General features: G+C 42.9%; 4 protein-coding genes across 4 annotated transcripts; 2 read left to right on the forward strand and 2 right to left on the reverse strand.

Annotated features, from left to right (window-relative positions):
• Positions 1 to 2: 2 nt before the first annotated feature.
• Positions 3 to 6,010, reverse strand: mfap2 (microfibril associated protein 2). The gene is made up of 9 exons (XM_063474096.1): positions 5,915 to 6,010; positions 4,161 to 4,222; positions 2,739 to 2,786; positions 2,326 to 2,352; positions 2,166 to 2,231; positions 2,008 to 2,049; positions 1,846 to 1,933; positions 1,134 to 1,207; positions 3 to 704 (listed from the first exon to the last, which is right to left on the reverse strand). The coding sequence occupies exons 2-9, from the start codon at positions 4,189 to 4,191 to the stop codon at positions 601 to 603; spliced, it is 480 nt and encodes a 159-aa protein (XP_063330166.1). The 5' UTR covers positions 4,192 to 4,222; positions 5,915 to 6,010; the 3' UTR covers positions 3 to 600.
• Positions 6,011 to 7,269: 1,259 nt separating this feature from the next.
• Positions 7,270 to 11,744, reverse strand: sdhb (succinate dehydrogenase complex, subunit B, iron sulfur (Ip)). Its single transcript, XM_063474097.1, has 8 exons — positions 11,614 to 11,744; positions 10,855 to 10,988; positions 10,271 to 10,356; positions 9,694 to 9,830; positions 8,324 to 8,440; positions 8,125 to 8,226; positions 7,915 to 8,037; positions 7,270 to 7,794 (listed from the first exon to the last, which is right to left on the reverse strand). Exons 1-8 carry the CDS (start codon positions 11,683 to 11,685, stop codon positions 7,714 to 7,716), a joined length of 852 nt encoding a protein of 283 aa, XP_063330167.1. The 5' UTR covers positions 11,686 to 11,744; the 3' UTR covers positions 7,270 to 7,713.
• A 94-nt stretch (positions 11,745 to 11,838) lies between these two features.
• mrpl20 (mitochondrial ribosomal protein L20) lies at positions 11,839 to 15,445 on the forward strand. The gene is made up of 4 exons (XM_063474098.1): positions 11,839 to 12,195; positions 12,344 to 12,454; positions 14,217 to 14,294; positions 14,376 to 15,445. The coding sequence occupies exons 1-4, from the start codon at positions 12,109 to 12,111 to the stop codon at positions 14,547 to 14,549; spliced, it is 450 nt and encodes a 149-aa protein (XP_063330168.1). The 5' UTR covers positions 11,839 to 12,108; the 3' UTR covers positions 14,550 to 15,445.
• Positions 15,446 to 16,046: 601 nt separating this feature from the next.
• On the forward strand, positions 16,047 to 23,281 carry atad3 (ATPase family AAA domain containing 3). The gene is made up of 16 exons (XM_063473036.1): positions 16,047 to 16,335; positions 16,845 to 16,921; positions 18,208 to 18,309; positions 18,422 to 18,481; positions 18,563 to 18,632; positions 18,729 to 18,894; positions 19,689 to 19,758; positions 20,583 to 20,738; positions 20,820 to 20,876; positions 20,958 to 21,083; positions 21,173 to 21,297; positions 21,428 to 21,479; positions 21,572 to 21,642; positions 21,779 to 21,946; positions 22,392 to 22,500; positions 22,604 to 23,281. The coding sequence occupies exons 1-16, from the start codon at positions 16,140 to 16,142 to the stop codon at positions 22,994 to 22,996; spliced, it is 1,998 nt and encodes a 665-aa protein (XP_063329106.1). The 5' UTR covers positions 16,047 to 16,139; the 3' UTR covers positions 22,997 to 23,281.
• The last annotated feature ends 591 nt before the right edge of the window (positions 23,282 to 23,872 follow it).

Genomic DNA, 23,872 nt, shown 5'->3' on the forward strand with positions numbered 1-23,872 from the left:
GCTGTAGTAAAAAAACAAAACAAAGTTTATTTTTTTTTCTCAGTCTCTATAGTGACAGTTTTACAAAGCAGTAGTACAGAGGTCATTTGTGAGGTCAGTCCTCACTACCTGTTTCATCACATATCTCATGATCTTCGATAGCGAGACAGCTGGTGGCTGGATATCGATTAGTTTTGTCTGATGTCAGTGCACTGCGGCCACCATTGATGAGCTAATCATGACAATGACTGCTTTTCAACACAAATACAGTAACGTACCAGTAAACACGAGAAGATTAATGTGATACGATATGCAAAAAATAAAAATAGAGGATGTTCTGTGGCTTTATGTGCACCTCTAAAAGTTTTATAGCACCAGTGATTTATACAGTCATCAACGTCCTTTGGATTATACGTATCCTTACACACAGGATCTAGTGAGCAAACACAGATGTGGAACATTTTAGACGAAGAGAAACATGCTGAAATGCAGAAGTGCTTTTTTGCACAGGGGTAGCGGGGGTGTACAGAGGGAGAGGAGGGAGGGAGGAGGGCAAAGTAAGACAACGTGATGAGGGAGGTGTAAAAGCGGCAGTATCTGGGCGGGTGGTGTCCCTGATCATCAGCAGCTTCCGCAGCTCTTCCCACAGCTTCCTCCTAGTGATGCACACTGGCCACTCAGCGCCGCCACTCCACAGCGAGAAAACTGATCACGACACAGGTCCGCTAAACACACACAAACACAAGCACACACACACACGGAAAAGTCCGTTAAAATCAATCTCATGATTCTTTCTCATATGAGCTATTGTCCAACACAGACAATTAAAATCATTAGAAAGTTATTTTCTATAAGCAGGCTTGTAGAAAATTTTAGATAACAAGCCAAATTTATACCATCACTTTAGAATCTGTGTTTATTTCACATGTGTTTCTCTTTCATATATATTTATATTTATTTATATGACTTTGAAGATTTGGTTTTATTCATTAATTTATTAACCTGCCAGATGAAAATTAGCCTGTTCAGCTAAACCTGGCATATTTACAGGATGGGTTTAAGTGCTTGTGTTAATTAATATGCACTGCCCCCTTTAAATTAGTACATAAAATATCAAGGAGTAAATGCATGAACACAGGTTACGCGAATCCCACCTCTGAGCAGCTCCTCGTGTGCGCACACAGTCCTCACACAGACCTCCTTGTTGATGACGTACACCCGCCGCAAACTGAACAAAAACACATGTAGAGGTCACACGCGCGGAGCCAGGAGCAGCTCACAGTCATCATGTCGGTCTTATCAGTCACAACTGCATCTACAGGCAACAGTCTATAGCCGATCTATACCGATTCAAATCCACTGTTGCCTATTTAGTGAGACACTGCACTTCATGGTGTTTCCTCATTACTGCTGAAGTTTGAGTCAGCACCACATACAAACTCATAAGAACTAAATGAGGGTTGAGCCACAGCTGGATATTGTTCCCAACAAATACACTATTTAGCCCTGTTTGAATAATGGAGTCTTTGAAATGATTGCTGAGAACAGGCCGTACAGTCTTTATCCGGTAAGTTCTTGGAGAGCAGTTTGGCTCCTGGTTGCCTTTTTGTTAGACACCTTGAGACATCTGCATCATATAAAGCCTCATTCCTTTTGTTTTGGATCTGCATAAATGCACTGTAGTTCCAGCACATTGTTAACATCAGAATTAACTGTGCTTCAGTGATATTTACATTAGAATAACAGACCAAAACTAGCACAGTGCCCATGAGGTAAATATCCATTCATCAAGACGAAATGAAGCCATGCAGTATTACTCGTAATCACTGCTTTCTGTTGCTATTGTGCTCCTTTAAAAGCACTTACCTGTAGAAACAGAGGCTGTTGAGACACTGCTTGCATGGCTTGTGAACTGAGTAGAGTCGGGTGCAGAGGTACTGCTCCTCTCTGCAATCTGGGAATCAAACAACAGAATCATTTCTCCACTCTACGTAAAACAACTGGTTTTCTGTTCTCCGAATCACTTACCGAGAGGTCCAGGCTCCGTGGGCTCTGTCAGGAATTCGGGATCTGTTTTTTTTTTTTCAAACATTATGAGACATGCGGCAATTTGCATTCATTCATTCAATCGTGACAGCACTGGGAGTAAATCTGTGACTGACAGGAGGAGAGCTATGCAGACGTACCTGATTTTCCAGGACGGATCACGGGGTTGAGCTGAACCTGCTGCTGATAGCCTCCGCGAGGAGGGTCTAAATAAGAGGAGAGAAAAATTTTCCCACTTATACACTTGGCATAACATTTAGAAAATGAGGAAACTGAAAAAACGAAAAGTAAATGTCTCACCTGTAGTGTACTCATACTCTTGGAATTCTTAAAACAAGCAAGAGAGAAAAATGTTTAATGAGATCAACTGTTAGTTAAAAAAAACCCCACAGAAAGCGCTGCACCATATAACGTGAACCACCTGCACGAGTTCACAAGCTTGTGAGTCAGTAATCATGACTTCATATGCAAGATGTTTAAAAATAATAAGATGCAGACTGGTCAAAGTGCTATTTACACTGCATTGCAGTTGCTATGCGAATGACAAACATATGAATCAGGAGAAAGACAGAGAGAGAGGGGGAGGGCGAACTCCTCGAGGGTGGGTGATACAGCAGAGGATAACGAGGAATTGAGAACAGATGTGGAGAGCTCTGATGTAAACCGATGCTGAGCAGGAACAATGTAGGCCAATATTCCCTTAATTAACTTACCGTTAAAGATATATGGATCCTGGTACTGGGGCTGGCTGAACAGCACAACTGTTGACATCGTAGACAAATAGAGGAATCACAAAGACGGAATGATGAGAGAAGTGCAGTCGGTGAAACACAAATAGCTCTATCGCTGGTGTTTTCTAAGTCTTTTAAGATCACACTCATCTCCTTTAATAAGGCAGTTACGAAGTATGAAACGTTACAAATGCTGGAAATGCAGTCGCACCTGATAATTATGTGGTTTTTACATCTTCAAGCTTTAGCTAGCACTACTGCAGGACCATTATTGCAAATGACAAGTCACAATCCCATCAAGCTCGGGAACGTGGGGAGAAAGACCGCACATGGCGTGAGGGGTTTGGGCAGGAAGCCTTTCTGCTTAAGCCTAACCAATATTGAGTGAACACTGAGAAGAATAACACCATTACACCACTACCAGCAGCCTGAACAAGGATCCATGGATTCTTTGTGTTCATGTTGGTTATGCCAGATTCTGACCCTACCCTCTGACTAACACAGTAGAAATCGAGACTCATCACACCAGGCAGCGTTTTCCCATCTTCTCTTGGCTAATTTTGGTGACTCTGTGAGAACTCTAGTCTCAGCTTCAGCCATGGCACGTTCACCTGTCTTTCTCATTCTGATGCTCGGTTTCAACTTCAGCAGGTCGTCTTGGCCAAGACTACATGCCTAGATCCACTGGGCTGCCGCCATTTGATTGGATGATTAAGTATTTGGGTTCAAGCAGTGGAACAGGTGTACTTCAAAAATGCCAAGTTAGACTTTGTGCTGCTCTATCTCACTATTATTCAGAGCAGCATACATGTGTTATCTTTGCAGCTTTTCTCAGTTTGACTAAATTTTGTAGCTATTCGAGGAATAGTGAACATAGTGAATAGGAATAGTGTGTCGCCCTTAAACATTTTTTGATCTTTGTTTTTTACAGTGGGCAGCAATTTTCTGTTAAAGTTTGAAAAGTTTCGGGAGGTTTTCGGCATTTTTGGTCGAGAGCAAGGAGTGTGTGGGACTAAACTGGACAACGGTGATAACAGGTGCTGTTGGGGCTGTTTTGTTGTTGAGGTCTGAACATGAAATGAATAAAGGAATAAATAAAGGAGTAGTTTGACATTTTTTTTAAATGTTGGTAATGTTGTTGTTACCCTTAGACTGAACTATTTATCTGTCATTTAATCATATTTAAGTTGTTGATCGAGGAGCTTTTCATGCATGATACAGACATGAGACATGTTCTCACTCCCAAAGTGTGACATTTCATCTCCTTACCTAACTTGAAGCAAGAAAGCAAATAAATCTATTATACCAAAATGTCCAAACATTTAATATTGAGCCTTTGGTGTTACAGAGAACCGATTTGTTTTTTAAGCTGTTTCAGGTCATAGATGCCTGTGGTGCAGTTACCTGGCATGCAGAGTAGCAGGAGGACTCTCATGGTCGCTCTGGGAGGTAGACTGACTTTAACACTGGAGGGAAAATGAGAGTATTAATCAAAACAAAACAAGATGAGGGGGATAAAGTGCTCAGTGCTGGACACTGCTTTGGTCTCCTGAAAACTCGTCTCTTCTCTTTCCCCCGTCCTCCGTCACCTTTCCACCCCCCCCCCCCCCCTACTTCTGCCCCCCTTAAGCCATCATCCCCACTGTGACCAACACCACCACCTCCTCCACCGGGGAACTGTGGCAGCAAGAATGTGGCACGTCTTCCTCAGAACAAACTTTCTGTTTTACAGCTTTTCCTCGCTGCAGCACACAGTCCGCATTCCAGGAAAAGAAACAGAGGACCCCTCGACCCCACCCCACTCGCTTTCTCTCTGGGTTTTCTTCATCCCTCCCTCTTTATGCCTCCTCATCCTTCATTTCCCTTCTGTCGCTCTCACTGGTCATTTCCTCCAGCCCCCCCACCTCCTTTTCCCCCTTTTCTTTCTTCTTTACCCCACCAAGCAACAGAGCTTTTTTAAAATGTGGATATTAAAAAATGATGACTGGTGTTGTTGCACAAAAATAAAAAATAAAAAAACCCCACTCTGAATCCGTCAGTAACATTCATGAAGTCACACTGTTACATACAGTAAAACTCATTACCTTACACTGACTAAAGTACTTTTCCACTTTGTGGAAAGTATGAACGCTCCTCCTCCACAGCTGCTGCTGCACTGTGGGCCACTTCATGCACTAAACCTGATTGTGTGGTACATACACAAAACCCACTCTTTTCTTTTCTCTCTCCCCTTTGTTTGTGTGTGTATGTGTGTGTGTGTGTGTGTGTGTGTGTGTAACTAAATGCAGATTTTCTAGGTCACATTTGGACACAAAATCTGTGAGTAAAACACTTTTTGCACAAGTTCTGCATGTATGCCAAGCAATTTGTGCATCTTTGTGTGACACTAAAACACACACACACACAAATACACACACACACACAGTTCTTGGTGTGCATCACAGTGGCTTTCGGAAACCATATGTTTTCACAGCACACATCTGGGAGCCATTAGCCCCCCCCCCCCTCCCCCCCCCGCCCCCCATCTCCCGGTTATACCCCCCCCCCCACACACACACACACACATACACAAAAAAAACCCACAATCAGGAGATGTTCTGCTGTCATCCATTTTTGCACCATTTGGGTTTTTTTTCATATATATATATTTATAGTTAAAAAAGGGAACACTAATGAATCATTTCTGCATATGCCCTCATCGACCCCTATTCTCTGGAAGCAGCTCAATTTTCCCCCCACTCAATGACAGAGAGAGGCTGGAGAGAGGGTTTAGTTTTCACCCTCTCACCAGTGCCATCGCTGCAGTCCCTCCTCCTCCTCCCTCTTCTTCTCTCCAGTGAAAACACAGGACCACATGTCAATTCTCAACAGCCATTAATATACACCCAGAATATCCTCGGCTATTTTTGGTTTGCATTAAGCAGACTGATAAGCGCCAGGAATGCTTTGAAGTCCTTTTAAGACTCACCGCACTGCATGAAGTCTGTGCACAAAAAAATGTCTCCTGATTTTTTTCCCTCCTCCATAACCTTCAGCATAAATGCAGCAGATCAGGTAAACTCTATAACTCATTTCATGCGTGCATTTAGTAATAATAATAAAAAAGAAACAAGAAAGTCAAACTAAACCGGTCATGCGACTTTTTTCAGAGCTCTTACCCAACTTTGACTCAATTCGCTCCGACTTTCTGCTGCTCTCATGTGTCCTGTGAGTGCAGGAGGACTTCCAGCGCCACATTGTACCACCCCGCATCTGCAGTCTCCTCCCCGTCCAGTCCAGCCCCGGCCTCCAGCAACGACCAGCAACAACCTTGTCAGTGAAGAGCTATGCAGAAGTGGAAGCTATGCTATGAACTTTATGAAAGTATGAAATCGAAGGGTAAGTTTACATGATCCGTAGTGCTAATTTCCAGCTCCGTGTTTTATTTTTGTGCTTCCAGGATAGTTTAGCATGATTTACATTTCTAAAAATAATCCTCATTTTTCTTAATATGGGCACTGGTGCAGCCCTTTCATGTAGTTCATCTACTGCTTGAAACAGCTATCTTCCCATATTATTTTTAGATGGCTTTCTTCTGATTGGCTGGCCTGTGCAAACAGAAGGTCTTGACAGCGGGTGGGTGGGGCTTCTGTGCTCACAGTCTGTGATGTCCCCCTTTCACTGATAAAACAAGTGATAAAAGTACAAAAAAAAATCACCCAGAGCAACTAATTGTTTATTACCTTGAACCTTTGGCATCTTTAACGCACATGTGAGCACACACAAATGTACAGTATAACACTCCTAACATATCAGGGTTGAGTCACACCAGTTTTTTGGTCCTTTTTTCTGGCATTGATGTCTTGTATTTAATGTCAGCGCATATAAATAGAGACAGACACTCTCTAACTTTTTAGATTTTAAGCTTTTTGGTAAAGCTTACAGTCAGGGCTCGATCAGGGGACCCTGCTGCTGCGATAGGCTCAGGCTGCTGGCAGACTTCCCATGATGCACTCTACTCCATTTTTCTTTCTTCTCTCTCCCACAGTTTGTATCTTCTCTGTCCCATCATCCCACAGCTGGTCTCTTGCAGATGGCTGCCAGAGGCTTGTTGGGGTTTCACTCTAATATCACATTGTATGAATTTGCACTTTATAAAGCTGAACTCCTTTCTTGTGTAAATAGACTCCAGTTTATGCCAAAATTAATTTTAAAATGAGGTTTGTGGGCAGCGATAGCTTTTTCTGTCTCTGTACATACCCACAGCACTGAAAGCAAAGCTCTGCATTGAGTCCTCCAGAGATTAGTCTGCTGTACAGATGACAAACTCCATTTTACAACATTAAGCAGGATTTTAGTGCCCCTTTAATTACAGTCAACATACAATAAGAGTTTTATTGATGGTTGAAAAAGCTTTGAAAATCTTCAGATGGTTCAACTCATTTGGCTCTGCTCAACAGTGACACCCAGAGGACACCGAGTCAAGGTAGTAGTAGGATGACAGGAGAAATAATCACGAGTGAAAGACGGCAACCAGAATTTAAACTTATTTATTTCCATCAAAACAAAGACTGATGTCAGTTTGCTGGAAGATCTGAGGGAACTTGTCTGTGAACCAGCTGCTAACATGAAAAGCAACGAGCTAAAAGACACACAAAGAAACGCCTGGATTTTACTCTGCAGCATCAAGTACACAAACACACAGTAGAGTTGGAGGTAAACACCTATTTTATGGTACATGTAAGACTCAGACGCTCTCTCTCTCTCCTTCATTCATACTGTACATGTGCGTTTATGTCACACCAAGTTCTCCAACCACACACACACACACACTTCTGCTACAGCTGACTGCAGGATGTAGTGCTGCTGGTGGTGGAGATACATGGTGCACTGGCCCAACAGACCTGAAGAAGCATTTTTTGATCATTATATAATTTAATCATGGAGGGATAAGAAGATCCAGAGGATAAATGAGGTTTCAGACAGCAGCTGCCGTCTTCTCCTTGTATGTGGCCATCATCTTCTTGATCTCAGCGATCGCTTTTCCTGGGTTCAGGCCCTGACAGGAAGAGCACAGAAAACACAAAAGCTTATTCACACATCTGAGTAGACTCTGTACGATGCTGCTCAGATGTACCTGAAGTGTCAGCAGTGATGTGTTTGTGTGCTGAGAGGTTACCTTAGGACAGGTCTTGGTGCAGTTCATGATGGTGTGGCAGCGGTAGAGCGAGAAAGGATCCTGCAGCTTGGACAACCGTTCTTCTGTGTACTCGTCTCGTGAGTCAATCATCCAGCGGTACGCCTGAGACACGACAAAGGTTTACTACACAGCCGTGCTGATTCGGACTATAACAGACCATCCCGCATACTAAAGTGCTCAAACACACACCTGCATGAGCACAGCAGGCCCGAGGTATTTGTCTCCGTTCCACCAGTAACTTGGGCAGCTGGTGCTGCAACAGGCGCACAGAATACACTCATACAGCCCGTCCTACATGGGAGAGAAGCAAGTAAAGATATTTTTCCTTAATGTGCTGGAAGACTGAATGTTATGGGACAGTGAAAAAAACAAACAAAGACAAATGTACCAGCTTCTGCCGGTCCTCCACAGACTGCAGGTACTGCTCCTTCCCTTCCTTGGACTCATCCTTCTTCTTCAGGTAGGGTTCGATGGACTTGTACTGGGCGTAGAAGTTACTCATGTCCTGCAAACACAATGCTACACTAATGAATCCACCAAACTGAACCGTCTACTCAAGTGGCTGCGGCTCAGATGATAGAGGTGGTCGACTACCAATCAAAAGGATCAGCTGATCGATCCCAGGCTCCTCCAATCCACGTGTCAAAGTATGTGTGCGAATCACTCACATTTTATTGTAATTATAATTTTGGCTTCCAGTGACTGTTAGAGCAAGATAAGACCGATCAAACGATTATTATCAACCTAATTTTTATTTTCCTATCTATTTAAACTTTTTCTAAGTCTATCATCTTTAATAATCATTGAAGATCTTAAACAATGTGAAGGTGCAATTATGATTTCTTGCTGTAATAAAGCAGCCTTACGTTCAAATGCTAAAAAAAAAAAAAACTAAACAAAAAAACTGATCTGCTGTTATTAAACAAAATCTGCCTCAATTTACATTTTGCTGGATTTTAGCTTCCACAGAGAAGCAGTGAGCAGTAGCTTCTTCACACCAAGACCCAACAAGCATCGTAAATTAATCAGTTCAAAGCAACATTTAACCGTCGGGTCTACTGATCATTAAAAAGGGATGCCCAGGATTAGTCGACCACACAATTAAGCATTGCTGTCCTTGCTAGCTGGCGGCAGAAACACTAGTTGGTTAAACAAATTATTCAGATTTTATTTGTGCATGCTGCTGGTTAATAGCAGGGTTTTACATTCATCCAGCCACCCGACAAACAAGAATCACCCCTCTCCATCCCTCCTCCTCTCTGTGTTGGGAAGGTGTTAACAAGAAAGACGGAAAGTCAGACAATGCAAATTCAGCCCCTTTATTAATCTTTTGAGTGTTTCTGATTTTTAGAACAGTCTGATTTCTCCTTCTCCTGTTTAATCATCTAGAAAATTAAGAATCAGGAACATCCGCATCACATAATCTACAGCACCAACACTCCTAAAAAGACATCCACGCATCTGATTTATTAGATCTGGTTTAAAGAAGGTTGGAAATAAAACGAATAAAGAAAAATGTAACGGTTGTCATGAATGCTAATGTGTTTTTTCACTGTTAAAAAACAAACAGTGTAACATTTGTTACTTCAACACTAAATTTTGCACATGCAAAATAAAAAAAAGCAACCAGCTGTTAATGACTTTAAAATCTTAGCACTTGTGTGTGATAATGTGATGGCTGTGCTAGCTTATAAAACAGGACTGTGAAGTAAATGCTTCGTTCCAGATGTTCACAGATGTTCGGTGAAGCTGACTTACAGGTACCAGGTCCTTGACGACGTACATGTGTGGCAGAGGGTAAATCTTAGTCGGCTTGCTGAGGTTGGAGTCGATCTTGTTGAGGCAGGCGAGTGTGTTTCCTCCATTGATGTTCATCGCACAGGACCCACAAATACCTGGTTAAAGCAGAATAAAAATTATAATAATAGCATTTATTATTGAGATTTAACTTTCGAGGACAACAACAGATGTGGTACAACCGGTCTGTGGGCAACTCTTGCTCGTGGTGTTGTTGCTCGTCAACCAAACAGTGAAACTGAGTAATAATGACAATGCTGTCTGTGCTTTTCATACTGTATTTCTTTTTTACCGTTAATGTTTTTTTGGGGTTTTTTGCACTTCTTAATTTGAGTTGAACTCCCTGCTCTGGCCCACCTGCTAGCCAATCAGCATCGACACTGCATTCAGCTCAAGTATAAAGTGCTTGAGCTGAATGCAGCTGGGCTTCTTAAAGATGGGCTTTGTCAGTCTTCAAGAGTATAAAAGCTTTGACTCAGGTGCTCTAGACTCTGTAAACCCCTTTTAAAGGTGTAACTCCAGCCCCTGTGTTACTGACCTTCTCTGCAGGAGCGACGAAATGTCAGAGTGGGGTCCATCTCATTCTTGATCTTGATGAGCGCATCGAGAACCATTGGGCCACAGCTGGATGAAGAAAAACAAAACACAGTAAGTAAAAAAAAAAAAAACATTCTGTAACATGAAATCGTGAAAGCAGCTTGTCTGATGTGTTTACTTGATCAGCTGAAACCCAGACAGATCATACAGCTGAGCAGCATTACTCAGCATTGAGCAGTGTCACGCTGACAAACATGAGCTGAGAGTTTAATAAAGCTGATTAGAGAACAGGTGAAGGAAGAGGACTGAAAATATGCCAGGCTGTCAGGGCCACCTGTTACTGAAGCCACCAGAGAGCATTAAGTAGTCCATTAACAATGTCCTTTGTTTACACCCGAATATATTCTCAGCAACATCCTAACCAACAAACATCCTAACCTGTGAAAAATGAAGACTCTGCTGGCATATCTGGGCTAAAATGGAAAGCTGCTGGACTGTTGAGTCTGCTTTTAATAAACCTTTCTCTAATCAATGACAGGAAATTGCTCTGCCTGGATGCCAGATGTCCAAATCTATGACACTCACGTGTTGAGGTCAATCTCATAGGTCTGCATTCGGGGTTTGTCCCCTGGAGTGTCTGGATCCCATCTGTACACCTGGAACTTCTTTACCCTGGGCTGTGCTGCTGGAGCTGCTGCTGTCTGTGCATACCGTACCGCCTGATCACAGGGAGGACAGGCGAGAAATCAAATATAATAATAATTTAAAACAAACAAACACAAACACACACACACACACACACACACACACACACACACACACACACACAAAACCACCCGCTTTGGGACACAGGTATGCAGTACTGATTTATTAGTGCAGAGTCTATGATACTTAAAGTCCTCTTCAATCATAACCAGGATGAAGTTCCTGCTCCAATCACTAAATTTAGCTTTGTCTAAATAACCTTTAATCAATACTAATAAAATATCCTGTATTAATAGCAGTCAGACATTGTTTCATAAAACACAAACTTCATTCCAATAGAATAATGCCATCATTTTTTCGGATTGTGTCTTTTTAATATATTTTTCTGCACAAAGTTCTTATATTATTCACTTTTAGTGTCTTTTAGACATACATTCCAACACATTTAGCGTTAACCAGCCGAACCATAGTTAACATAAGTTTAGCTAACAGCTACGCTATGTAACCCAGACTTCAGAACATAGACGGAACCCTCACGTAGACAGCTGTAACCGGTCTAAACGCTGACACCGGGCCGGCTGATGACAGCAGCGGTTCGCGATGAAACTATTTACTTTTCCCTAATAACCATCAACATACCAAGAGTCCTGCGGGAGAGCGGAATGCCAAAACACCGCACCGAGTCAAGGACGTAAAACTGGAGACCGACATTTTGGATCGTCTCTCCTTTGACCTCCGCAGCTCGCTATCCCAGCATTCAATTCAGTGCGTGCGTTTGTTTTATGCACCGACGTGTTGCGCACTGAAGCAAACACGTCCTTTAGAAAGTGTGTATTTTTACGGATCTGTAATCTAATGTTTGACATTTTCTTTTCAGGCTTTTGTTCTGTTTTTTGTTCTATGAACCGTAGCCGTCTGGTGCAACTGATGAAGTTGTTTGTGTTAAATTAGCCCGCGCGCCGCCTCTGACCGAATTTTAAATTGAACGTACCCAGAATGCGCCTCGGTTTGTCGATGTCCGGCGTGCGGAGTTATTGAGCTCTCATAACACCGAGAGTGCTTGGTTGGAGGTCACTTATTACGTGTTTATTCTTTTAAAAGTGGACACTGCGGTGAGGTGACGGGAGGACTGAAATGGTGTTTCTGACGCTGTCTTGTTGGATCAGAAGCCGAGGACCCGACAGATACTGGAAGGTCCAGGAGGTCCTCAAGCATGCACGGGTACGTCTATTGGCTATTTCCTGGAGTGATAGCTGCTAGAGCTCATTCATGATGTTTGTAGAAGCTGTGGTGTTTTGTTTATTGCATCCTCGTCGTGTTAAAGACTTGTAACGTGTTGTTGTCACTTCTCTGTCGGTTCTTCCAACAGCACTTCAGAGGCAGGAAGAACCGCTGCTACAGCCTGGCCGTGCTGGCTGTCAGGAGGGCGTTCGTGTACGCCACCAAAGCTCGGAAACTCAAGAAGCGCAACATGAGGACGGTAAGAAGACCCAAATATTACTGCATGGCATTTGGATTTTTTCCTGATAGTAGCAATCGTAGTCTAAGTAATAGACTTTTCAGCAGATTCTATGTGCAAATATATTTAAAACAAACACTACTGATAGCTTTTTGCTTATCAAATGATTCCTGACTGGCGTCATGACCACCTAAAGGATCCCCAAGATAAATCAGGTGCATCACAAGATGACTAAATGAAAGCATGTTTCTCAGATAACTGGTTATATTTTCTTTTATTTTTTGGTCGGTTTGAATCAAATACTTGATATTTTCACTCCATTAGTCCGCTATATAATAATTAAATAGAAAATAAAGCTTTGGGCTAGTTCAGCAGCAGTGTCTACATCACTAACAGGCCACTTCATTAGGTACACCTGTTCAACTGCTTGTTAACGTAAAATACTAGTAAGCCAATCACGTGATAGCAACCCAGTACATTCAGGCATCTTGACATGGTGAAGATGACCAGCTCAAGTTCACACTGAACATCACAATGAATGAAGGAGGGTGATTTCAGTGACTTTAAACATGCTGTGGCGTTTTGTGCCAGACAGGCTGGTCTGAATATTTCAGTTGAGCTGCTGGGATTTTCCAACACAACCATCTCTAGGGTTTACAGAAAATGGTCCAAAAAAAAGAGGAAACAATTCAGTGAGCGGCAGTTTTCTGTGCGAAAGTCCTTCGCCGAAGGTGAGATTAACTAAAATAACCTTGCATTACAACCAAGGGTTAGAGCAGGGGTGGGCAACTCCAGGCCTCGAGGGCCGGTGTCCCTGCAGGTTTAAGATGTGTCCTTGAACCAACACAGCTGATTTAAATGGCTAAATTAGCTCCTCAACATGTCCTGAAGTTCTCCAGAGGCCTGGTAACGAACTAATCATGTGATTCAGGTGTGTTGACCCAAGGTGATATCTAAAACCTGCAGGACACCGGGCCAGGCCTGGAATTGCCCACCCCTGGGTTAGAGGATATCTAAATGAAGACGACCACAGGGGGTCCTGTCCGCTAAGAGCAAGAAACTGAGACTATAATTTGCACAGGTTCAGCAAAATTTCACTGCAGAAGATTGAAAACGCCTGGTCTGATGCATCTTGAATTCTGCCATGACATTTGGATGGTAGGGTCAGAATTTGGTGTGAACAACTTGAAAGCACTCCTTCCATGTCCACACATGCACTGATAAACACAGTTCCACCCCCCATTTCAAGGATAAACCACCACTGTGCAATAACCCAATTTTTTTTTATACCAGATTTTTGTACACTGTTATATATATATTTTTTTTCCTGTAAACACTGTTCATATGTATATAGTGCTGCAGAAACTGTGCACCCCCCCCCCCCCCCCCAATTATACATCTGTATAATGACAATAAAGGCATTCTATTCTATTCTAAAACCTCAGTTCTGCTCCATACTCAGTCTGCTGTCTTGCCTTAGTGTTGACAGGGGATGCTGACTTATTTTGATTAGATTGGGAGAATTTGAAGTCGGGTCAGCACTTTGGGCTCTTTGTCCTGTTCATTGAGCTGTTCCTGAGCAATTTTTGTAGTGTGTTGGGGTGTGTTCTCTGGCTGGGTGAGGCCGCTGCTGTGCATTTCCCAGCAGAACTTTGCAGTATAACAGGATGTTGTTCACTTCCTCTCTTTGGATTTAATATTGCAGCTGATTGGTGTGTGTAAGATTAGAAATCAGTTTACTTCAGTATAATTGATCCTGTGTGTTGTCCCCTTGATTCATCAGCTCTGGATCTCACGGATTGCTGCAGCAACACGAGAGCACGGCATGAAATATCCTGCCCTCGTGCACAATCTGACTAAGGTTGGTTTTGCTAGATAGTTTTGCAGCTCATGTATTTTTAAAAATTCTGTTGGCTCACTCTTCCTTTTTCTCACCATACAGAGCAGCGTCCAGCTCAACCGTCGCGTCATCAGTGAGCTGGCCATCACAGAGCCTCGGTCCTTCCTCTCACTTGCAAAACTGGCACGGGCTCGGCAACAAGAAGGCTTCAGGGCAGCACTGGGTGACGGCAAAGAGCCTTCTGGTGTGCTCTCCCGTGTAGTTATGCTGCAGTAAAGGACTTGCCACAGTTATAGATATCTGGTTGTTTTTTTCGGAGGGGGGGGGGGTTAAAGAACAGCGTTTATTTAAAAAAAAAAAAAAAAAAATCGACCTGACACAGACACCTCATTTTACGATTTCATCAAAATGTTTCTTGTATGATTCGTTTAAAGACTTGTATTTGTGTGTGGTGATTCTGCATGATCGCTTGATCAGAGATCCGGCTTGAAATCGAGCTGTAACACGAGTCGTCTGTTTGGGGGAAAAACTGAGGAATTTTACAGGCCGATCAAAAAGTGATCGTTTTGTGACACTTCTGCTGGTCCTGTGCTTCTTGTTGGCTTTATATTTGAACAAGTCATTATAAGGAGTCTCGTGTTAAAGAGCTTTCCACTGGTCTCTCGTAGAAATTATTTTTGGAGAGATTTTTAAAATGGTACCAACAAAGTGCATCATTCCTGAAGTAAACTTGCCTACAGCAGCACAGATCATTGTGTGCAGTATTTTAATTCCTGAACTTCGAGATCAGTGTCTCTGATTGTGTTCTTCATACAAAATACATGTATAAAACCCATAAATCCAACTTTCACTGGTATTTATCAATGGCTGCACAGAATCCCTGGCAGGAGGTAAACTTCCTAAAACAGGAATGTGTTTCCAAATCCAGACCTGCTTCAGTCCAACATGTGGTGTCACCTCCTGATTACCTCCAGTGTCTTCACACATGGTCTTGTTATCATTTCCATAAACCTGTTTATCATATGCAACCTTGAGTTATGACTGAAAGTTTTTCTTTTTGTTTGGTTTTTAAGGTTGGCCTTTTTTTTTGTCTCTGTGTAAATATGTTTTACCACCTTTTGTGGGTCGGTTGTCCTCTAAATGTTTAGCTCATTAAACATTTTTGATATATATATCGTGGTTTGCTGTCTTTCATCAGATTTTTTTTTAATTTTAAGGATTTTATTTACTTTTGTACTGATCAACAATAAGCTGAACTCAGTTCTGCTCAATGTTTATTTCATCTTCTTACAACTTATTGGTGTGGGCCTGCACAGCAGCTTCTCATGTAGCCCCTTGGGGACATAAATTGCCCACTCTTGCTCTGGAGCATGAAGATGTTGGAAAACAGAAGGTTAAAACTGAAGTGAGGACATTGTTTTCAGTGCAGAGTGTTTGCTTTAAATTTCCAGATTTGAAGTTTAAGTAAATCAAAAATAGATTTGATATAGAAAACCTGGAAACAATCCTCTGACACTTCAATGACTTTCAAAAACAGAAACAGCCTGATGAAACCGGGGGTAAACGTCCTTTCGAGTGAATTGTATGCTTTATGATCCTTCGCGGCTACCGTATCGAGTGTGGGCGGGGCTACGTCAATGACCTCTACTGAGGACTACTACGTTGAGCGCCAATCAGAAGAAGAAGTACTTGTTCTGAGCCAATCCTGGCTGCTGTTATTCAGCTAAACCTTGCGCTGTTTGGTGCGCATGCGCAGAAGCTTTCGGCGTGACACGCGTGTGGAGGAAGCGTAGTGACAGACCTGTGCGGCTGCTATCCTCTGTCCAACAGAACCGGTTTAACGGTGCTTTATTTGTTCTCGGCGAAATGTCGTGGCTGTTCGGCCTGAACAAGGGACAGCCGGAAGTGCCTCCCGGTTTACCGGCACAGCCTCCACCGCCGCCACCTCCGCCGGCCGGGGGCTCCAGCGGCGGTGGAGATAAACCCAAGGACAAATGGAGCAACTTCGATCCTACCGGGCTGGAACGGGCTGCTCAGGCGGCCAAGGAGCTCGACAAGTCCCGTAAGTATTCAAGGGCTTCGGGTGGGTCTCCTTAGAGGAGGTGTGCACAGATTATACCAATACGGCTGCTCTTGGAGAGCAGAGCTGCACCAGCATCTGCTGCTCTCTGGCTCACGGTGACGGTGGTGGTCGCTTCAGTGTAGCTGAAGAGGCCCTCACCGACATCCAGCACCGGTATAAATACCAAAGGTTTAACTCGCGTGAAGTTAGGCTTGCAGAACTGAGCTGCATCCACCTTCATCCAGAGAGAGGACAGAGTTCAAAGGTCACGGACGTTGCAGTCCGGCTCAGAACATCCAGACCTCACCCTCTAACACACACACACGTGCAACACATGCTATTATTTGATTATTGATAATGATTTCATTCATTCATTCATTCAGGGCTGTTGTTTGGTAGTTAAGACTCAAAGGTGGATACAGTCAGTCACAGAGATCAGCAAAGACAGCAGGCCTCACAAACATAACGCTTTGAAGCAACTACATGCATCTTCATCTGTGTGTGTGTAGGACATGCCAAAGAAGCTCTGGAGCTGGCTCGAATGCAGGAGAATACCACTCAGCTGGAGCACCAGAGTAAGATGAAGGTACAGTGAACACCTTTACTCACTACGTACTTCAAAAAAATGTGTTCATCACACAAATGTTAAACCAAGAAGCAACACAACCAGAAGATTAAGTCACACAAGTAAAAAATGAAAAAGAAAATCGGTTTAAATAAATAAATAAAAGCATAGCAGTGGATCACTCTGCATCTGCAGCAGGACACTGGGTACATCAGTCCGTTTCTATCAGCTTGATCATTCCTAGGTATTATAGACCTGCATTAGATGAAGCCGCAGTAGCTGATCACGCAATGATAGTGATTCTATCTGATGACTATTCATGTCGATGAATTGTAGGACTTAAAATTAAACAACAAAAAAGAGGTTTGGCATAAATATTGGACATTTTAGATGGGGTCAAAAGACTTTAAATTGCTCCACATCTTGTACAGTGCTGTGTAAAAGTCTTAAGCCACCCATCATTTCTTTATGTTTTCCTTCCAAGGAGCCGTATTTTTCAAAAGTGGTCTTTATCAAAAGTTCTCCGGGTTTTCCAAAGCTCTGTCAGAGGCTGCTTTTTCAGCCTCTGACAGAGATTTTGACAGACATTAAATGGTATTTATTGTTTGCATCGTTGAGGTGATTCCTAAAGAGCTATTAGCTGAAAGCTTGGCATATTACAGCATGAGTCAATAGGTATGGAGAAGGTCAGGAGGGATTAACAGTGAATGTGTACAACCGTCTGTATAACATGATAGAGGCTGTGCCATAGCATGCACAGACTCTGTATTTCCATGTATGTTTGCATGTTACAGTGAATTACTGCACTTTTCCTAGTAAAATACAAAGAACCGCGTGGTGTTGGCTTAAGACTTTTACACAGTACTGCATAAGAACTTGACTCAGATATTTACAAAGCTGAGTAAGCACCACTGTAATGACCTTCCTGAGTATGTTTAGGTGGAATAAGGCAGGGAGACCAGCACAGAGCAGGCATCAGTGATAGCAGGTGAGACACTGATTAACTGTGAAAAAAGAGCTGTGGTGGAGGTTGGTTGTAAGGGGGCTTGCACCATAAAGATGAGATGTTTCAATGTGATGACTAGAAGAGTAGTCTCGAACTGGAACTGAAGTCATTTGATTGGGCCTTATAACAGCCGTGCTCTATGTAAGTAGGCTTAAAATGTTACATTCTAGCTCACCTGACACTGCTGCATGTATTCTTGCTCCTTTGATACTCGAGGACTTTGGTGGCATCTGTGTTCTGTGCTGCGATAAATTGTCGCTGTTCTCCAATGACCCAATTGTGCTCTCACCTCACGCTTTAGGAATATGAAGCAGCAGTCGAACAGCTCAAAGGCGACCAGATACGCATCCAAGCTGAAGAGAGGAGGAAAACTCTCAATGAGGAGACCAAGCAGCATCAAGCTGTAAGAGGGGAAAAACATGAGCTCCTTTTCGTTTTCTTTAGAGGGAAGAGCACGGTGAGTATTACAGCAGTGAATTGTACCAAATTGTGTTTTTGTGGTTGTGTCCCATCAGCGAGCTCAATACCAAGACAAGCTGGCCAGGCAGCGATATGAGGACCAACTGAGGCAACAGGTGAGTTCATAACCTCCAACTCCAGCTGTAACGTGCTGTGAAGTGGGATACAGTACTAAATGTCTTCTGCTTGTTTAACAGCAAGCCATGAATGAGGAGAACCTTCGCAAACAGGAGGAGTCTGTACAGAAGCAGGAGGCCATGAGGAAAGGTAAAGAAACGAGCACGGTTATTGATGGGATGCTTTTAAATGTTTGACAAGATGAGCTGAGGTTTATGTTTTTGTTTTTTCCTCTTTGTTGTTTAGCGACCATAGAGCACGAGATGGAGCTGAGACACAAGAATGAATTGCTCCGTATTGAGGCAGAGTCCAAAGCTCGAGCCAAAGTTGAGAGGGAAAACGCCGATATAATCCGAGAGCAGATCCGCCTGAAGGCTGCAGAACACAGACAGACCGTCCTGGAGTCCATAAAGTAAATTGTTTATAATGGTGTATCGCTGGTTTTTAAGGTCATGAATGATAATCATTTTTTTTAATGCAGTTTCTTGTAAATCCATTTTCGCACCTGCACTGCAGCCCTGAGCTTTTATATAATTTACTCGACTGAGCTGTATGCGAGCACACAAATGTCTGACACGGCTGGATCAGGCATTAAATTGTCTTTAATATGTCAGCTTGTGTGTGTAAAGTCCAATTGTACCGATGTGAGAGGAGTTCAAATGAATTCACTGCTAGCGTGCGGCCGTCTGTATCACATCTACAGACTGTATAAAAGATTGAATATCTGTTTGACTCAGAAGACCCTGTCGCCATCTTTGTTTTTTTTTTTGTTTTTGTTTTTTGTTTTTTTGAAAAAGAGAGAGAGAGATCAAAATGGGGAAGAATTCAGTGTCACGTGTCTGCAAAACTTCAGTACAGCTGGAAATCCTTTTGCAACCTGCTCCCTGTTAAAAGAATGCAGTTTTAATGCACTTTTCAGAGTTGGAAGCTGCGTCTGTCTTTTATAGTCTATGTTCCTGCTTCCTGCACGCGCTACTCGAGCAGCACCCTCATCTAAACCAAAGAGAGTATTTACAGTAGCGCAAATTTCACTGATGCTGACTCTGTCCTGCTGTGTGCTGAATGTGAGAGAAGCAAATTTTCCTCCATTTTCTGGAGCTCATGCGTGAAAACAGCTTAAGTTCAGTAAATGTTTAACAGTGTCAACATCGGCACTGTGACAGACTCTTAAAGGCGTGCTCACAGTTAACATGTGTTTGCTTTCAGGACTGCAGGTGCTGTGTTTGGAGAAGGATTCAGGGCCTTTGTGTCAGACTGGGACAAAGTGACTGCCACGGTGAGACACTCTGCTCCCATTCAAGGGAGAATTTGTCACTGAAATTCCAATGAAAACAAACATGAATACGCCTAAGGAGTAAACTAAAGCACAGTTAGTTATGCTGTGTTCAAGTAACATAAATCAAACCTTAATGTTTCTGTAGAAGTCAGACAAACAGGATTTGTTTTGCTTCTTAGCAAGATGGCAAAACAGAGCAATACTTTTTTTTGTGTGTGTGCTGTGAAATGCTGCTGCAGCACGTGCATGGATAGAGCCTGGTCTGTGAATTATTTGCCATGCCCCAAATACATAACCATGGCAGTACACGTTACACCTTTTGCAGTTTTACTACCGTTTATGTTCACTGCCAACATCTCTGGTGGTAAACTCGGCATTCACGGGGCTGCTCCGACTTTCTGAGTTGGAAATCCAAGTTTAGGGGTTATTCCAGATGAAGAAACTTGTAAATACAGATTTCTGATTTAATCTGGAACGCAGCATTAAAAGGCCGGACATATATGTATTCACAGATGTGCCAAACATTTAAATTGACTGTGTCCTTTTACTCCGTTGTATATACATCACAGCAAATACTGCTTTTATGACACCTGTGGGTTTTCAAACACTTCCATTCTCAGAAACTCTATCTCAAAGGTATTTTTTCAAATTGTTTCTATAAATGTTTTTGGCTATAACTATGAAGATCTTATATCCCAGATGTTACCTCAACTATAAATATTATCTTCTGGAAAAAAAAATGCTCTGCCTATCTTTGCTCATAATAGAGTGTGAATTTAGTGAATTTAGTCTCCTGATCTATAATGGTTTCCTCTCTTCACCAGGTGGCAGGGTTGACCCTTTTGGCTGTGGGAGTGTATTCAGCTCGAAATGCAACAGCAGTGGCCGGACGTTACATTGAGGCCAGGCTCGGAAAGCCATCACTAGTCCGGGAAACTTCCCGATTCACTGTCGCAGAGGCAGTCAAGCATCCAGTCAAGGTAGCTAATGATGAATTCATCATTTTGCTATTTTTAAGCTGCAAATTTTGTTGTACTAATAACTGCTTTGAAATGATTTAGACGACCAAGCGGCTGAAGAGTAAACCTCAGGATGCCCTGGAGGGAGTTGTGCTCAGTGTAAGTGGACATGTGGTATAAAAGTGCAAATCATTGCCATTTTGTCTCAACTTGAAATAACAGCACTTTCCCATCTCTTAGCCTTCCTTGGAGGAGCGTGTGCGTGACATTGCCATAGCAACAAGAAACACAAGGCAGAACAATGGCCTGTACAGGAACATCCTCATGTACGGTCCTCCAGGGACGGGCAAAACGCTGTTCGCTAAGGTACGCCAGAGAGCTAAAGCATGCTCAGGTGTCCAAAAATATAAACCAGTGCTTTGTCTGACTGGAGGATTTCTGTGTATGTGGAGTAGAAGCTGGCAGTGCATTCTGGGATGGATTACGCCATTATGACCGGTGGTGATGTAGCGCCCATGGGCCGCGATGGTGTCACCGCCATGCACAAAGTGTTTGATTGGGCCAACACGAGTCGACGCGGGTATGATGCTCAAAATATGTCACCTAACATCTTTATTATTCTCTTAGCTTTTGTATTCTATTTTCACCAATATCACAAAGTGCACCAGATGTAGCAAAACACGTCCTTTCTGCCATGTTTCCAATCACAGACTGTTGCTGTTTGTTGATGAAGCCGATGCATTCCTCCGCAAGAGAGCCACAGTAAGTCTGCGTTTATTTCATTACTCAAAAAAACCTGCCGATTACATATGAAAGAAGCAACTGTTCATTACCTTATTTTGTTTTTACAATAGGAGAAGATCAGTGAAGACCTCAGAGCCACTCTCAATGCCTTTTTGTATCGCACTGGAGAACAGAGCAACAAGTAAAAAGTTATTTCACACGTTCAAAACCGAACTTTCTTAACCAGACCTGCACACCACTGTGATTTTACTTCCTACCTTTATTAAGCTGCTTGACTCCTGTGTTTCTTTTTCTTCTGTCTGTGTGTTTTTATGCAGGTTTATGTTGGTGCTGGCCAGTAACCAGCCGGAGCAGTTTGACTGGGCCATAAATGACCGTATAGATGAAATAGTGAATTTTGCGCTCCCGGGTCTTGAGGAGAGGGAGAGGCTGGTGCGGTTATACTTTGACAAATATGTGCTGGAGCCGGCCACTGGAGGGAGACAGTGAGTACACAAGAATAGAGCTGTTAAAGTGGCAATAGACAAGTCTCAGAGTAGCGTGTTGGTGATGAGAGAGAGAGCAGAGCGTGAAAACGAAGCTGTCAGGTTACCTCACCTATTACAGATACAAACAGCAGAAATTAGCTTCCTTCAAAGGGTGGTGTGGCTGTCTTTTATAGTTGGGGTTAGAGCTTGATCATTCCGGAGAGGATCAGAGTAGAGCGGCTACTCCTTCACATTCAAAAGAGCCAGTTGAGCCATCTGATTCAGAGTAAGATGCCTTATACTGGAGGTGTTTCTAGCATGTCCACCTGGGAGGAGGTCCTGGGGTAGAGCCCAGACAGTGGAGAGATTACATGTGTCGGCTAGTGTAGGAACACTATACTGTGTAACAGTGGAAATTTCCTTCATGGCCTTTTCATGCTCTTATTCTGCTTTGTGTTTACAGGAGGCTGAAGCTGGCACAGTTTGACTACGGGAAAAAGTGCTCTGAGATAGCGAAGCGGACAGAGGGCATGTCCGGAAGAGAGATCTCCAAGCTGGGCGTGGCCTGGCAGGTACGAATCATCATATTATCTTTGCCTCCATAGCTGAAACCTTGTCATACCACTGGAGAGTGGATCTTAATTTCAAAATGAAAATGTTGTTGTTTTCCTTCAGGCGGCAGCATATTCCTCTGAAGACGGCATCCTGACAGAGGCCATGATCGACGCTCGGGTCGACGATGCTGTCAAGCAGCACCTTCAGAAGATGGACTGGCTGCGAGGAGAGGAGGCGGCGAAGAGCCTTACACCCCCACCAGCTGGGGTGACGAGCAGCGGAGGAAAAATGGGTTTTAATCTGCCCCTCAGCGAGACGCCTCAGGCCCAGGAGGTGATCGCTCCTGTCCTTGAGATTAATGAAAAGCAGGCACCTATGAACCTCTCGGCAGAGGGCCAAAGTGCCGAACGAGCTGGACACAACAGCACAGCAGAGAGTTCAGGTCAACCTCCTGCCTCCACTGACGGCAAGATGAGAGAAGACTCTCCTCCTAAAGATGGAACTCCAGTTTGAGTTCATTTTTTCCAGTGGTGCTACCTGGATAGGAAAATTTTAGCTTTCTGCCTCTTTAACTAGAAAGTTTCAATCTAAAAGCCTGTTGGGACTGTCTTTACGACAGAAGATGAGTTTCTAGCGTTAACCAATTAACTACAAAATACAAATGACGCCTGAGACTCTTTCGGTCTTATGCATCATGTACACAATGTAAACGTTTACTTTACATGGAAACCAGTCGCTGTGTCTGTAATTAAACTATATAAATGTACTAATTAAAGTGTCTCTGTTGAAACAATGAACCTGATCCATGTTTTCATAAAAAGTAAAGATTGTTACTACAATTGATGATTTGTGGTGTTTCTCTCAGAAGCCAGAGACCTGAAAGGCTAAGAAAGAGTCGTACTGTGACACCTCAAGCTTTATATATAGCTCTGAAAGGCAGAGATGTTAGAACCACACAATACATAACGGATAGAAGGGCAATGATAAGACAAGTGGGTAGTTGTGTCCTATAGGAATCCATCTGGGATTTCAGTATTTCACTATAATAACCGAGTTCCCATATAAGCTTCATATTCAAAGGAAAGTCGAGGGCATGAAGCTGTCCATGGTTTGGAAAAGGCTGCATGATTTAATCCCGTCACATCTTATGGGACCCTCTTATGTACCGTGATGTGCAGGTTTGCATGAGTAAGACATCAATCTGGCATTCCTGACAGGGAAAGTGAAGGTTGTTTTAGAAAGATGGGGATATGTTTGACTGATTAAAAATAATAATAATAAAGCCATCAATTAATAGACAGTGTTTATATGATCACTTGAGATGTCCCCCAATTATTCATTAAAGGAAACTTCAATTTTACACATAAAAATGAATTATAACATCTGGTT

Source organism: Pelmatolapia mariae, linkage group LG5 (assembly GCF_036321145.2).
Source record: "Pelmatolapia mariae isolate MD_Pm_ZW linkage group LG5, Pm_UMD_F_2, whole genome shotgun sequence".
NCBI classification, from domain to species: Eukaryota; Metazoa; Chordata; class Actinopteri; order Cichliformes; family Cichlidae; genus Pelmatolapia; species Pelmatolapia mariae.

Bases quoted from the DNA above. Each gene is read 5' to 3' on its own strand.
- mfap2 (XM_063474096.1), bottom strand. From the start codon at position 4,191: ATGAGAGTCCTCCTGCTACTCTGCATGCCAG. The intron at 2,787-4,160 runs GTAACTGCACCA...CGATGTCAACAG, and splicing joins CCTGCTACTCTGCATGCCAG to TTGTGCTGTTCAGCCAGCCC. The intron at 2,232-2,325 runs GTGAGACATTTA...CCTCTTATTTAG, and splicing joins AGAGTATGAGTACACTACAG to ACCCTCCTCGCGGAGGCTAT.
- sdhb (XM_063474097.1), bottom strand. From the start codon at position 11,685: ATGTCGGTCTCCAGTTTTACGTCCTTGACTCGGTGCGGTGTTTTGGCA. The intron at 10,357-10,854 runs GTGAGTGTCATA...TTCTTCATCCAG, and splicing joins TATGAGATTGACCTCAACAC to CTGTGGCCCAATGGTTCTCG. The intron at 7,795-7,914 runs GTAACCTCTCAG...TCTTCCTGTCAG, and splicing joins GCACCAAGACCTGTCCTAAG to GGCCTGAACCCAGGAAAAGC.
- mrpl20 (XM_063474098.1), top strand. From the start codon at position 12,109: ATGGTGTTTCTGACGCTGTCTTGTTGGATCAGAAGCCGAGGACCCGAC. The intron at 12,196-12,343 runs GTACGTCTATTG...TTCTTCCAACAG, and splicing joins AGGTCCTCAAGCATGCACGG to CACTTCAGAGGCAGGAAGAA. The intron at 14,295-14,375 runs GTTGGTTTTGCT...CTCACCATACAG, and splicing joins TCGTGCACAATCTGACTAAG to AGCAGCGTCCAGCTCAACCG.
- atad3 (XM_063473036.1), top strand. From the start codon at position 16,140: ATGTCGTGGCTGTTCGGCCTGAACAAGGGACAGCCGGAAGTGCCTCCC. The intron at 21,084-21,172 runs GTACGCCAGAGA...TATGTGGAGTAG, and splicing joins GCAAAACGCTGTTCGCTAAG to AAGCTGGCAGTGCATTCTGG. The intron at 21,298-21,427 runs GTATGATGCTCA...TTCCAATCACAG, and splicing joins GCCAACACGAGTCGACGCGG to ACTGTTGCTGTTTGTTGATG.